Raw genomic sequence first — 14141 nt, 5'->3', positions numbered from 1 at the left:
TGCAGAATGACATTTTCTCATTTCCCTCCCCTCACCCATCAGTAAGGAGGGTTAGGTTTAGTAGTTTACTGAGCATTCTTGAAATCTGAAACAACTGAGAAACTAGAACTTGTTTCTCTTTTCCTCTGCAGCCTGCTACCTCAGCTGGTGCATCTTATGCTGCTGCTGAGTTTGGAAGAGATTTACACTAAAAAACTGAAACATAGAGGTTTCTGTTTGAGGCTGTGTATTGGCAGTGACCTGCTTCATTTGATGCCATTTCTCTAAGTTACCTGTGTCCAAAGCACGCTTTGGAAAAACCTTCCAGCATCTGATGAAGTCACAGGGCTGTTTCAGTGTAAGCTCCATCTAAGTGCTGCTGCAGTCTCACCCTTAGTGTGGGATGCTCCTGGGCATCTTCCCTAATCCAGGGAGTTTAACTCACTGAGGAGTGTTCTCCCACTTGTTTTCTCTCCCTGCATAGTGTCAGCTTGACTCCTTGCACTTGGCTTGCTAAAGGCTTAAATAAGGAATGTTGCCAGGCTTGTGTAAGTTTGCAAGTCTGAAGGAAAAGGGGTTCAGCTGTCACAGCGAGTCTCAGATCCCACACCCCATCAGTGAACCAGGGCTCTGGCTCTCACTGCTGTTCTGTGCAGTGCCCTGTGAGATTCCTGACCTGCCTGTGCCTGGAATGTGCTGCAGCTCCCAGGATCAGCCCTGGGCTCCCCTGTGCCTGCAGAACACACTCGCCTGCCTGGCTGCCTGCCTGCAGCACAGCCTGGGGCTTTTTCTCACTGGCAGGTTCAGCTGCAAAGTTCTGTGTGTTTTGCTGGCCTGATTGAGATAAATTATACAGACAGAGTGCTTGGGGAATTCAGGGTTGAGGTGGGGAGGTAGTGAGGGGATGAAAAATTAGAAATGGAAGGATGATCTGGAAGCACATCTGTCCTGTGGTGAATTGGAGGTGGGGAGATGGGAGCTTGCTTGTCTGGGGAGGACCCTTAGCTGTGCATGGGAAAAGGAATTTTGTCTGATTTCACTGATGGGAAAAGATGTGCTAGAGGGGAAATGTTTTAATCATTGATAAGCTTAAAAGGGGAAATTACTGTACTGTATTGAAACTAACATTTCCCAAGGGTGTATCCATCTGTTTCCAGGCTTGGAGAAAACATTGACCCAGATTCCTAGGAGAAAAACTATCTAGTGAGAAGAGATTGGGAGATACTGCCTGTGAGTTTCATCACAGAATCATGGAAAGATTTGGGTTGGAAGGGACCTTAAAACCCATCCAGTCCCACCCCCTGCCATGGGCAGAGACACCATTGCACTAACACAGGGTGCTCCAAGCCTCATCCAGCCTGGCTTTGGACACTTCCAGGGATGGGGCAGCCACAGCTTCTCTGGGCACCCTGTGCCAGGGCCTCACCTCCCTCTCAGGGAACAATTCCTTCCCAATATCCCATCTAACCCTACCCTCTGGCAGTGGGAAGCCATTCCCCCTCGTCCTGGCACTCCAGCCCCTTCTAAAAGGTCCCACTCCAGCCTTTTTGAGGAGCTTCCTGAAGTTTGTGACCACGAACACTGGAAGCACAGAGGATCTGCTGCTAAAGTGTCACTGTGTCCTTGGGTTTGAGTCCTTCCCTAGGCAATTTCTTTAGCTCCCTGATGGGAACAGGACTCTGAGCCAGACAATCTTTGGCCTTTTTTTAGGAATTCTGAGCTGTAGTACAGAACCTCTGGAATTATTTTTCTATGCCAGTCTTGAAGCATAATATTTTAAATACAACACAGCATTGATGCTCATGAAGCTCTTACATTTTGCTTGTGAAATTCATATAATTATTGTCTCCTCTTAGTGTGGAGCTTTTTCTGGCAGTACAGGCACAAAACATTGGTGTCCTATAAAATGGAATTACTCAGTGTTGTACCACTATTAAAGCTTAGAGGTTTGATTTTTCTGTAGGGTAACTTGATTTTGTACACCTTTGAATGATATTGCATGTCAAGATGCTTCTGACAGCTTCAGTTAGGATTGCATTTTACATTATCCTTATGAAGCTGGGTTTTTGCAATAGGCAATTTTATCACCGTGTACCCATTTGATTACAGTGACCAGTTTCTCTACAAACTTTCTATTAAATCAAGGATCATCACCCTGAAATTCTGAAATGTTTCTGTGAACCTCGGGTTGCTGGGATCATTTATCAACAGGAGAAGCTTTTCTTTATTCCAGAGGCAGCTTCCTTGTTCCAATTGCATTGTTTCACATTGTTTCCCTAATTTTAAAAATGATTTGTACTTAATGGCATTCATTTGAATGAAAATTCTGCCTTTAAAGCTTCCCATCTTGGTTGGATCTAATGCCAAGTGTCTAAGTTGTGAGCTCTTCTCCACACTCCTGTGTTTGCTTACTCCAAGTTGGGTTTCATGTGTAAACATGTAGACATGTAAGAGTGATCCAGGCAGGGAGTTTTGAAGTTTGCTGTTGCTTTTATGTGTTTTCAAAATTTAGTTTTGTTTCTGGGGCTGTGTGGGCTTCCCCCTCCTCCCTCTTTTGCTGGTGGATACGTTTTTGCATTTCCCATTTATTTTTAAGTGGAAATATGGACTGTGTGTACAAGAACTGTCTCAGGGTGTTTACATTAAACACTTAGAGCAGCACCTGCATCTTTTTCTGCTCAACATCTCATGTGAGATCATTTCTCCCTGGGATTACTCCATTATCTTGATTCCTTTCGTGCATCCAGTCTTTGGGGTTCTCCCCACTGGCCACCCCCAGTACCTGTGATTAAACTGTGGAGTTTTTGGTTAAGTTTTGGGACCCTGATGGGCCAGCAGGGAATAAAAGTGGTTGACAGCAACAAGAATGAAAAGGAACATCTTGTCTACTTTTTTGTACTTGTGGAAACAAGGTGGATTAAATCAAATTCTTAAATAAGAGAAAATGTTACTTTGTACTGATCTGTACCCAGTTTTTGCACTAAACAGGAAGAATTACTTCTTTTGAGCTGATGCTTCCTTTTATCAAATGCAGCTTATCTACACAGTTCAGTGATTGGCTTGGATTTATTTTTCCCCAATTTCTTAAGAAATACCTTTCATGACTCCCCGAATTCTTGAAATTATTTCAAGATGCCTTAAATGCTGTCATCTTGAAGTCATAGCCTCTCCAATATTTTTGACTTTCTAGCCATAAAAATAATAATTCATGGAATCACAAAATGGTTTAGGTTGGAAAAAGCTCATCAGTTCCACCCCCTGCCATGGGTAAGGACATCTTCCACTATCCCAGGTTATTCCAAGCCTCATCCAACCTGGCCTGGAACATTTCCAGAGTTAGGACAGCCACAGATTCTCTGGGCACCATGTGCCACGGCCTTACCACCCTCACTGGGAAGAATTTCTTCCTAATATCCCATCTAAATCTCTTCTCTTTTAGTTTAAACCATCCCCCTTGTCCTGTCACTGTCTCACTTTGAAAAATGTGTTTTTTAAAAGCCCTCTTTAGGTACTGGCAGGCCATGAGGAGGCATCCCAGATTTGCTATCTCCATCCCCATTTGTACTGTGACTGTTTGATTTGAGCTCTGTTTTCTCAGTGAGGAATATTCAATGTCTGATTTACCCCATTGTTCTCCTGGCATGTCCAAGAGCCTTGATAGCATTAAACTGGGAGCACTGGAGGATGAGACAAGGCCAAATGGTGCTGGCTGCAAATCCACTGTGGTTTTGTCCCGAGGATATGGAGCTGGGATTAATTTTACCCCTGCAGGGAAGCAGTGTTACCCTACCACTAACTGCTATTGACACCCAGGGCAAGCTGCAGCGTCCTGCCCCGTGTTCAGTGTGACCTTGGGTCGTGTGCCACAAAAAGTAACAGCAGCTGCAGTGTTTGTAATATCACAGGCTGTGTCTTATGAAAGGAAATGCACCTTAGTGCCCTGGCATGAGTAGTTTGTGGGGCTTGCAGGTCTCTAGGTGTACTTAAATGTTCAGGGACCAAAGGGTTGGCACAAAATGTTGGTATTGCTTGGTGTACAAATGCCACTTCTCACTCTGTGTGAGGAGGACTCACCTTTTACACAAGCAGACAGTGATAGGACAAGGCAGAATGGTTTCAAACTATAAAACAGAGATTTAGATTAGATGTTAGGAAGAAAATGTTCCCTGTGAGGGTGCTGAGGCCCTGGCACAGGGTGCCCAGAGCAGCTGTGGCTGCCCCTGAATCCCTGGAAGCGTCCAAGGCCAGGCTGGACAGGGCTTGGAGCCACCTGGGATAGTGGAAGGTGCCCCTGCCCATGGTAGGGGCTTTAAATCCAAATCATTCTGTGATAGAATTTCCTTGAAGATATAATTCCATACTGCCTAGGTGTCTCAGGCTCAAGAAATCAGGTAGTTCCAGAAGGAATTACCTGTGATTAACTGACTGATAATCCAGAGCAGTTTGGTTTGAGTGAGCACAGTTGTAAATAAAACGAGCTGTGATTCCCAGAAGCAGAACAGGGGATGTTCAGGAGAGCCTGTAATGACTCTCCTGGATGTTTGTGTGGAAAGTTGAGTTTCCTTCCATTAGATTCCAGCTTTTACCTGTTCCTTAGGCTGTGGCACCTCTCTGAAGTGCTTGCTCTGTAAGGCTTTGGAGCACTCTGTGAGAACTGCTGGCTGTGAGCCTTGGTCTCCAAACCTGCCTTGGAATTTATGGACTGGAGGAAGTGTTTGCTTAAACATGTAGATCTCAGTGGAGCTGCTGGTCCTGAAAGTTGCTTGTTCCAATGTGTTTGGTCCTGTTCTTCCCTGTCTTACTCTTCTCTTTCTTCTGACAGGTCTGGATGCAGAGTTGTCTTACGTGAGGAATGATGTGGTTAATCACTATGCCTTGTCCTTCAATCTCCTGATACCCAGTGAGACCAACAATCTCCACTTCACCTGGCATGCCAAATCCAAGGTGAGCAGCCATGACTTCTGCTCTGGGTACTGGAGACATGAGCTGTTCTGCTTGGTGAATACCCACTGCTATCATTTAATGGCTTTTTTCTTTGCAAAAATTAGCATATGCAAGGTGCAAAATATTTATATGACTGCAGGCAATAAGTTAAGATGGCATATGTCCAAGCTGCTCCTTATTTTAGAAACCTGAAGCACTTATTTCAAAGTATTTTATACTTCTTGCTCCTGGCAAGGTCCATGTATGCATACAAGTCACAGGCTGTGGAATCTCTTCCCTTGGTGCATTGGACACACAGAAGGGCAGCCATGAACTGGAGCCTCTGGAAATCATATGTAGAGCAATTGTTGTAGAGATTTCTAGAAACATATGCTTGGAGACAAGGAGAGTCTATAAAAGTAGCATCCAGTGTGTTATTACTGAGCCCTGATTAAATGGAAATGCTTTTTATGTCACTTAATCACTGTGCCTGGAGCATGCAGCAGCAGCTGTCAGAGAGATTGCGTATGCTCTTACATTCTGAAACATTTCCAGTTACTTAACAATTCATTTTCATATATGAAATGATCTGTTTAGTTTCTGCCAGATGTTCATTCTGTTCTTTTAAACTTGAGTGATGGTTCTTCTTCTGCCCTCAAGTAGGAAAGGCTACAGCAGGAGCAGTAGTATTAAACAACTCCACCAGTGCAGGGCCCAAAGCTTCCTCCTGCCATTGTTCTTCCCTTTGAGGTGTAACTTGTTAAGAGGAGTCACTTTTGGCCTGCAGTGGAGTTGGGTTGAGTGCCAGCCAGCCCTGATGCCATATTCCACATGCACAGTGACAGTTCAGTCACTTTGTCATGTGAGAGGAGTTCCCTTGTCACAGCTCAGCCCAGGCTCCCTGCATTGCTGGCCCTGCCCTGTGTTTCCTTGGGCCTGGCTGGAAATTCTGAGAAGGAATTTTGGAGCTTCCCATTCCTGGGGTTCCATCCCTCAGCATCTTCCTCTCTAACTTGGTGTAGTGTGACTTGGAGGAGCAACTTGGTGTTGTGTCTCTTCCCTTGGCATCTTGACTGAGAAATAAATTGATAACAGAAATTAACCATATCATGTTTTAAAAAAGGGGAAGAACTAACTATTGGCACAAAGTCAAATAATTCAGCTGAGAGTGGAGGGGTAGGATGAATTTCCAAGAGGAGCTTATGACTTAGAGTAGGTCCTGTACTGTTTTTTGAATTAATATTTGCAGAATCAGCTTCTTAAATGGAAACAAAATCTTGGCTATAGTTGAATAAACTATTTCTAAGCAATTTTGTTTGTTAAACTGACTGTGGGAGGGGGAATTTTTTGAATTCTAGCAGCTTTAACAAACTGACTTTTGAACAAGTTTAGAAGTATAATCGAGTGTAGTTTGTGGGGGAATTTTTTTAATACAAGCACTCTACATTCTCCCCCAGATTTTAAGAAATTATTTCAAGAATAGCTTCTGTTTTGGCTTTCTTCATTTGAACTGTCACAAAAGTCTCGATACTAAAATGTCACATAAGAAACTTGGAATATGGATGCCTACAAATACCAGCACTCCTTGAAAAAAAATGTATGAGTTTTTATTTTCAAGAAGAATTATGAAAAGGGGTGTTGCCTTTCATTATACTCCAGAACAGATTTTTGATGTGTTTTCTCTCTCCCAACTGTTACAGGTTGAGTATAAACTGGGATTTCAGGTCCATGATCCCATGGCTATGGCTCTGCCCCAGGCCAACATTTCTCTACAAGGAGAAGTTCCTCGCACCCTCTCAGGTAAATTCTCACCCCCATCCAACTGATGGATGAATCATGGTCATTTAGCTGCAAATGCAGTTTTAGTGATCTGTGAACACTTAATAAAACTGACAAAAATGAATTTAAAGTCCATGTCCTTTAATGCTCTAAGAGCTGAAGTGATGAGGCGTGAAGACTAAAATAGCATTTCTTAGTATTGAGTTCTTTATAATCTGATAATTTATGATGTTTATAATGTGCTTCATAAACATAATCTCAAAAGGCCTTTATTGAAATGTTATTTCAGAGTCTGAGAGTGCCCCACTCCCCTGTAACCCCTGTGTTGTGTTCACAGTGTTCCGTGTTGAACTCTCCTGCACCGGCAGACTCGACTCCGACGTCACAATACTCATGCAGCTCAACTTAACAATAAATTCCTCAAAAAACATCACAGTTTTAAATTTCAAACGAAGGAAAATGTGCTACAAAAGTAAGACATTAAGTTTCAGATATTTTCAAGTTTTTTTACTGTTTAAGTGTGATAGGAAAAGGGAGTGGAATGGTGTATGATCCAGCACTGGTGTAACAGAGTGAATTTTGGGGAGGATTGGAAGAAACCAGGTAAAATCCTGCCTTTCAGAGAGGAATGAGGACTGCTTTAACTAACTTTTTAAAGCTTCTGCTTTAACTAACTTTCCCCAAGAGTTTCACTGCACTGACCTTTTAATAGATATGTAGCAAAAAACATTTTCTCTCTGTTTGGAAAGAAGCAATCAGTTCCCTCAAATCTGCCACATTCTGAGAATTCAAATTGTCCTAAAAATTACCAAGAAAATCTACTTAGTTTATAAATTGTGATAAAATAGGCTGTTTAGTGAGTGTAGGAGGTGTTAGTCTGTTAGATGTGAAGTACAAAATGATCTTGGGAAATAATCCAGATTTTGGAAATCCTTAGTTGACTCTTGTGTGTTACCACTTGGCAATCTGAAAGCATAATTTATTTTTGGATCATTCCTATTTACTGTTGCCGCTTCCTAGAATTTTCCTAGGATTTTCTAGTATTTTCATGGACATTAGGAGAAGATTATTTTGGAGAATCCCAGGAGCTGTGCCCTCCTTAAAAATGCCTGTGGTGTTCCACTCCTAGGCAATATTTGGGGATGGCTGCCTCTCTCTTTGCATGCTCCTTCTGCCTCTTTCAGCTTACCTGGAGCTTTTGAGGACAGTAGCTGTCTTTCCAAAGAGGAGTTTATTACTTTTCTTGAGTATAAATACCAAAGGATGAGCTTGGGGAAGGTGTGGATGGAAGAGTCAATCATGCCTTGTAGCATATAATGTTGGGGTACTCATGTTGCTTGCATTACGTTCAGGAAGAGCATTCTTAATTTAAAGTATCTCCTTCTAGTAAAATGGAGGTCTGGCTGATAATGTTGATGTTTTTACCTTTATTTCATGTTTTTCTGGGTATTTTTTCAAGTGGGGGAAGTCAGCCCTGCTGAGGCATTCGCAGCTTACTGAGCTGTGCATGTGTGATGGAGCTTTCCAGAAGCACCACACTGGGGATGAGGCAGAGCCACTGCCTGAACCATCAGAAGTGTTCCTTACAGAGATCTCATTTCTGCAGGTTCATAAAACCAAAAAAAAAGGCTTTTTTTGGTGTGTATTGATGGGTGTAGAGCATATGGGGCTTTCTGATTGAATTTAATGCATAAGTTGGGAATATGTAGGAACTTGCTAGTGGTTTTGCTCAGGGCATTCCTGATAGCTCCTCCTCAGGTTCAAAAAAGGGATAAAAAAAGAAAAACTCTTTGATTTTTCCCTCCCTTGGATTACTTTTTCCTAAGCTGCACTGGCTTAACAAGGAGTGGGAAGGGGCTGTGCTATGTTGGACAGAACTGAGAGCAGGAAGGGGGGTGTGCAATGGGACTGTGAAATCCATGGGATTCCCTCAGCTGCCTGCAGATCCTGGGGAGGGTCCATCTGGAGGCATCTCCTGCATTCCCCAGCTTTGCACTGCTCCTCTTGGTACCCAGACTCTGAGTAAGCTCAATGAGGATTTACCCACTTTCTAAAGGACTGCTACTCACACAGCTGTGTTGTCCTCCTGCCTTCACTTGCATATTTATGAGTATTTAAATGGACATCACCTCTTCCATCCTTCTGTTTTAACTCTGTGACTCCTGACTGGCTTCAGCTGAGAAGGCACAGTGCCTGTGGTTGCATCTCTGACCCTTCCTAGGGTGAGCAACATTAGAATGGAGCCAGGATTTCCTCCAAAAGATTCACTGAACATCCCAGCAATGATTTTCTCTCCTGTAGGAACTGATTCTTTGGGGTCTTTGTTTAGTGCCTTAGCAAACACATTCTCTGCACCTCTTCTTTCTGCTGCTTTGGACCTCGGACAAGCTGCAGGGTTTTACAAGGATTCAGTGGGTCCAAGATTTGCCTCTCTGAACATGTGTTTCAGTGTGATTTTATTCCTACCTGGTTAGGTATTTAAATGGACATGTAGGGATTGGTGTAATCCTTGAATCAGCTCTTCCCTTTGGAAAAGCAAATCTGTTTTTTCATACATGAGACAATGTGAAGGGCTGCAATAATAAATGTACTCCAAACTTAATGGTTTTCTCTCATCTCTTTAGAGCTTGAACCAGAAGTCAAATCTCCAACAGCTGATAAAAACAGCAGCAAGGCTATCTGTAAGTAATCCTGAATGTACAACTTGGGGTTTAAACACTGAAAAACTTCTTATGTGCTTTGATTCCACAGCTTTCCCTATGAAAACAGTCCCCAGGTAGTCTGTACTACACCCAGTATTGCAGTGGGGTTTTGGTAATTAATTGTTTTAACTGATGAAGAGGGAAAAAGCCTATTCCAAGTCTTGTAACAACTTTTATATCACATCTTAGGGGCTCTGGTTTCTGTACATGGCTCTGATCTACTTTCTTGACCTTGGGACCTGTCTGGTTTGCTGTTTCAATTTATCACTATTGAAGGGATAGAGTGAGGTAGTTTCCTCCTCCTCTTCTAGCTGGAAATATCATTGCCTGACTGTGGCTCCATAATACCCAAAATAGGAGTATTTTTGCTAAAATGCAGTTGGAAAGCAGTGAGAAAGAGAGCTCAGTGCTCTCTTTACCTCCCACTGTCTCTTCCAGGGTACTTGTTCTCCAGGATACCTTCTAGAACATTTGCGATGCCTGAGGCTGCTCCCTTCTCTGCCTCCAGCCCCTCTGCTTGTGTGACCATAACAAACTAATAAATTATGTTTCTTTGGTGTTTTTTGTTGTTTTTTTCTCCTTTTTGAGAAGGGCTCAGTGCTCTCTTTACCTCTCACTGTCTCTTCCAGGGTAGTTGTTCTCCAGGATACCTTATAGGACATTTGGGATGGCTGAGGCTGCTGCCTCTCCCTACCCTCAGCCTCTCTGCTTGTGTTGCCATAACAAACTAACAAATGTTGTGTTTTTTGTTGGATTTTCTCCTTTTTTGAGAAGGGTTCAGTAACTTCCCACATCTGTTGCAGTTGATCCTGTAAATGCAGCTCCCACCACTTCGACCCGGGTGTTCTATATCAGCGTGGGTGTGTGCTGTGCTGTGATATTCCTGGTGGCAATCATCCTGGCTGTCTTGCACCTCCACAGCATGAAAAGGATAGAGTTGGATGACAGGTATGTGTTCAAGCTCTCCCAGTGTGGTTTTGGGACATATTTACTCAGATTAGTGGGAGTTCAATCTCCAAATGAGCACTCTGTGGTGGTTTGCAATTTCTGCTCTCATTGCCAGGCTGTAGCAGGTGCTGCCTGTGTGGGGATGTGGTGAGGGCTGTGCTGCAGAAAGGCAGCAGTTGCAGGTGCTCTGCTCTGTATAAGGTGGAAGGGGTGTTCAGGTTTTGCCAGAATATTTGTGTGGAGTGGGAAGATTCAGACAGAATCAGATCTGCAGGGATTGTCAGGAAAATATTATTTGGGCTCACTGGAAGGGCAGACTGGGATAGCTGGGGGTGTTGATACTGGAGAAGAAAAGATTCCAGGGAGACCTTAGAGGCCCTTTCAGTGCCTAAATGGGCTTCTGGACAAGGGCCTGGAATGCCAAGAGAAGGGGGAATGGCCTTCCACTGCCAGAGAGTTTTTACCTTTATTTTTACCTTAGGTAAAATAGGGATATTAGGAAGAAATAGGGGAAAATCCCAATATTGGAGATATTAGGAGATATCCAAATATTAGGGGTATTGGGAAGAAATTCTTCCCTGTGGGGAGACTGATGCCCTGGCACAGGTGCCCAGAGAAGCTGTGGCTGCCCCTGGATCCCTGGAAGTGTTCCAGGCTGGGTTGGACAGGACTTGGAGTAATCTGGGATAGTGGAAGGTGTCCTTACCCATGGCAGGGGTGGAACTGGATGGGTTTTAAGGTCCCTTCCCACTCAAACCATTCCATGCTTTTACAGGACTGGATGAAAACATTTGGGTTTTACTGACACCTGCAGGAGGCTGAATTTCAGTTTTCCCTACTTTGATTGATTTTCCAGTGTTCAGCTCAGCCTTAGGGTACATCTGAGCTTTACAAATGCTTGGTTATAAAACTGGCAGTGCTGGGCTCTCTCAAATATATTTCCAGTCAGGAAAAAACGTAGCACATGCATGGAAAATGGAGTTGTAACATGAGTCCAAGGGCATTGGAGTGGGGATTAAGCACTGAGGAGAAGGGAGGCTGGAAAAGCAGGTGGGCTGAGGCTGTGTGAACAGCCTGCATCAGATGCAACTGTTCAGGAGCAGGCAGTGTGAAACCGGATCCTTTGGAAAACAGCCTGTGGGTGGTCACCCCTGTGAAAGGATATCTTGAACTAAAGGATGTCTTGAGCTGCTTCTGTGCTGCCTGCAGCCTCATGGAACAGCTTCATCTTTTCATCCTTCTCCTTATCCATTCATCTGTTCCTTTCTGTTTTCTCCCTGCCCTTCCCTCCCCTGGTGTCCCCAGCCCTTGTGACTTTAACAGTGCCACTGCATTGAGCAGTTGTGGTTTCTGGATTGTAACCAAATGAACTTGTCAGCCTTCCTCAATTCCTTTGTGCCTGCTTGTCTCTGATGGAGGGGTTTTAATCAGCTGAAGGTGTTAAAGGATGTGCAGCTTGCTTTAATTCAGAAAGGAAGAACATTCCATTTATAGTGTGGGGTAGTGAGGTGTTGAGGTGTCCAGCCCAGCAGTGTGATCAGATGTCCTCCCCTCTACTCCATTGCACTGGATTTCTGTGGAGATACAAGATCAAAATCCTAAAAAACCAACTGACTTTCTGTGGAGATAAAGCTAAAAATCCATCTGATGTTAGTCCTTTGTGGTTTGCAGGTGTTAATAATTTGCTCTGAATCACTGTATAAATTCTGATAAATTCAAGGCACTTTCCCTGTCTGTGGGAAGAGTTTGGAATGAGATGATCTCTGAGGTCTCTTCCAACCCAGGCCATTGTGTGATTTTATGAAGTTTGTGCAGCTCCTGGGGTTTAGCTCTTGAAGCACCATATGATGACTTATTTTTTGTGCCTGAAGATGCCTTGCCTGAATGTGCTCAGGCAATTCCAGAGCAAAGGTGTAACAGAAACAAAACGTGCCTGAAAGTCAGGAGATGTGGGGCTTTTTGAAGCAACAATTTCTGACTTGATTGTGGATAATAATCTCAAACTGTTTCTGTGAAAGGTTCCTGAATGGAATATGACAATGACATTAGGGCTAACGACCTCCCAGGAGCAACAGAGCCTGGAAAAACCCACTGGTGCTCCTAATTTCAACCCCCAGAACTAAATAAAACTGAGCAGGGTTGTTAACTGGAAGCTCAAGCCGAGTTTACAGGCTGCACATGGATCATTTAGAAACATTGTAGTGCAAGTCCACAGCAAATCTGCAAACCTCACAGCAAAGGCACTGGAAAAGTGCCAAGGAAAGCTGGCATGGCCTAACAGCAGGATAATGGGAGCCATTAAAGCAAGAAGGCATCGTTCAAATAGCTGACAGAATATGCAAGTGAGGAAGCTCAGGAAGTGAGTTAAACCTAAAAACCAGAACGAAGCCAACCTAAAAGGCAGTTTTTGAGTCTTGCAGCAGGCATTAAAAGAATAATTCCTTCCTCACACTTGCCTCCAGCCAAAGGAATCCGCAGGGCTAGTGGGTGATCAGGTTACAAAAGGAGTTTCCAGCCAGAGCAAGAAGAGGAAATGCAAGTTGTGCCTTGGTGTTTGATGTGGTGGCCATGCCAAGACTCTCCTTCCTGCAGAGTGGATCATACTGAGGCAGCTCATGGATGCAATAGTGGGAACAGTTCAAATAAGCAGTAATAAGCTGCCAGGACCAAAGAATATTCATTCAAAAACTCTGAAGGAAGTTAAAGGGGAGGAGCTAGACCAGCATCTGTGGTTTTTAGGCTTGTGCTAAATGCTGTGCTGGAATCCTGCACCTGGAAGTGGGAATAACTGTAAGAAAAAAAGTTCCAGAGGGAGATTGAAGCCAGCTATAAATGAGTTTGTATTGTGAGATTCAGTCCAAACAAATAATTCAGTGGGTTCATCCATGGTTGTGCTGTAATGGGGAAGAGTGGACGTGGATTTCTGGTTTTTAAAGGAAGCCTGGCTTCAAAGGTAGCAGTGGACCTGGAGGACATCACCAGCCATGTCTGACAATCCTACAGGGGTGGCTGGCCCTGCTTGGCCACTGCTCAGCAGCAGCCCAAGAAACTTTAAATGTTGATTATTTGGCAAAGCAGAGGTTGTATCCCAAACCAGTTTCCTCTTTGTCCTCCCAATACAGTCAGCAGTAGAAAACCCACTTGAAGTTGGATCAAAGAGGGGGACATTTGTGTGTGTTTGGAGAAGGAGGACATCAAAGAAGCTTCTGGCCCTGCCATCTGACCTGCTAACAGGAGTTTTGGTCCATTACAGCTGCAACAGCCCTTTTTGTAGGGTTTTGACTGTGAAAATGTGACAGAAGTGAGCCTGCTGTGGTTTAGACTGTGGTTTACCTGTTTCATGGATACTCTGTGGGCTCTTGAGTCCTTCTGCCCAAAGAAAGCACCTCAAAAAGCACATTTTAGGTGGTGCTGGAAGGGGCAACAGGTACCCTTAGGGAGGGGAGTGACAAAGTGGGGTAGGCTGTGAAATAGAGCCCTTGTCTGAGTGGGACACCAGTGCCATGGGAGAAATATGTGCAAATCTTTCCTGGGATGTAATAGTGGTTCTTGGTATGACAGGGTGGTTCTGGCAAGGAATGTTATGTCACTTTGATTATTCCAAAGTGGGGAGAAGTACCAGAAGATAGAGCAAATTCTGGAAAGCAAATAGGAGGAAGCTGTTCATGCTTAGTGCCAAGATTTTTGAGTCACCTGAAATACATTCTTATGTGTGAGCGACTTTTAAAAGAGCAGAATTTTTGAAGTCTTGCCTGGAAACTCTCCTGTTTTTGACCTGGACAGGTTAATTTGGGATGTGTTGGAGTGGCA

At 43.9% G+C, this 14141-nt stretch overlaps 1 protein-coding gene across 2 annotated transcripts in view; it reads left to right on the top strand.

Annotated features, from left to right (window-relative positions):
* RYK (receptor like tyrosine kinase) overlaps positions 1–14141 on the top strand; it is a 55050-nt gene that overhangs the window by 13269 nt on the left and 27640 nt on the right. For both annotated transcript variants that reach the window (XM_064721427.1, XM_064721425.1), the window contains exons 2-6: positions 4802–4923; positions 6603–6702; positions 7019–7153; positions 9306–9362; positions 10187–10331. In XM_064721427.1, the coding sequence (XP_064577497.1) occupies positions 4802–4923; positions 6603–6702; positions 7019–7153; positions 9306–9362; positions 10187–10331 (559 nt within the window). The remainder of the gene's footprint in view (positions 1–4801; positions 4924–6602; positions 6703–7018; positions 7154–9305; positions 9363–10186; positions 10332–14141) is intronic.

Source organism: Zonotrichia leucophrys, chromosome 9 (genome assembly GCF_028769735.1).
Source record: "Zonotrichia leucophrys gambelii isolate GWCS_2022_RI chromosome 9, RI_Zleu_2.0, whole genome shotgun sequence".
NCBI lineage: Eukaryota > Metazoa > Chordata > Aves > Passeriformes > Passerellidae > Zonotrichia > Zonotrichia leucophrys.
This window is presented reverse-complemented; position numbering and strand designations above follow the sequence as displayed.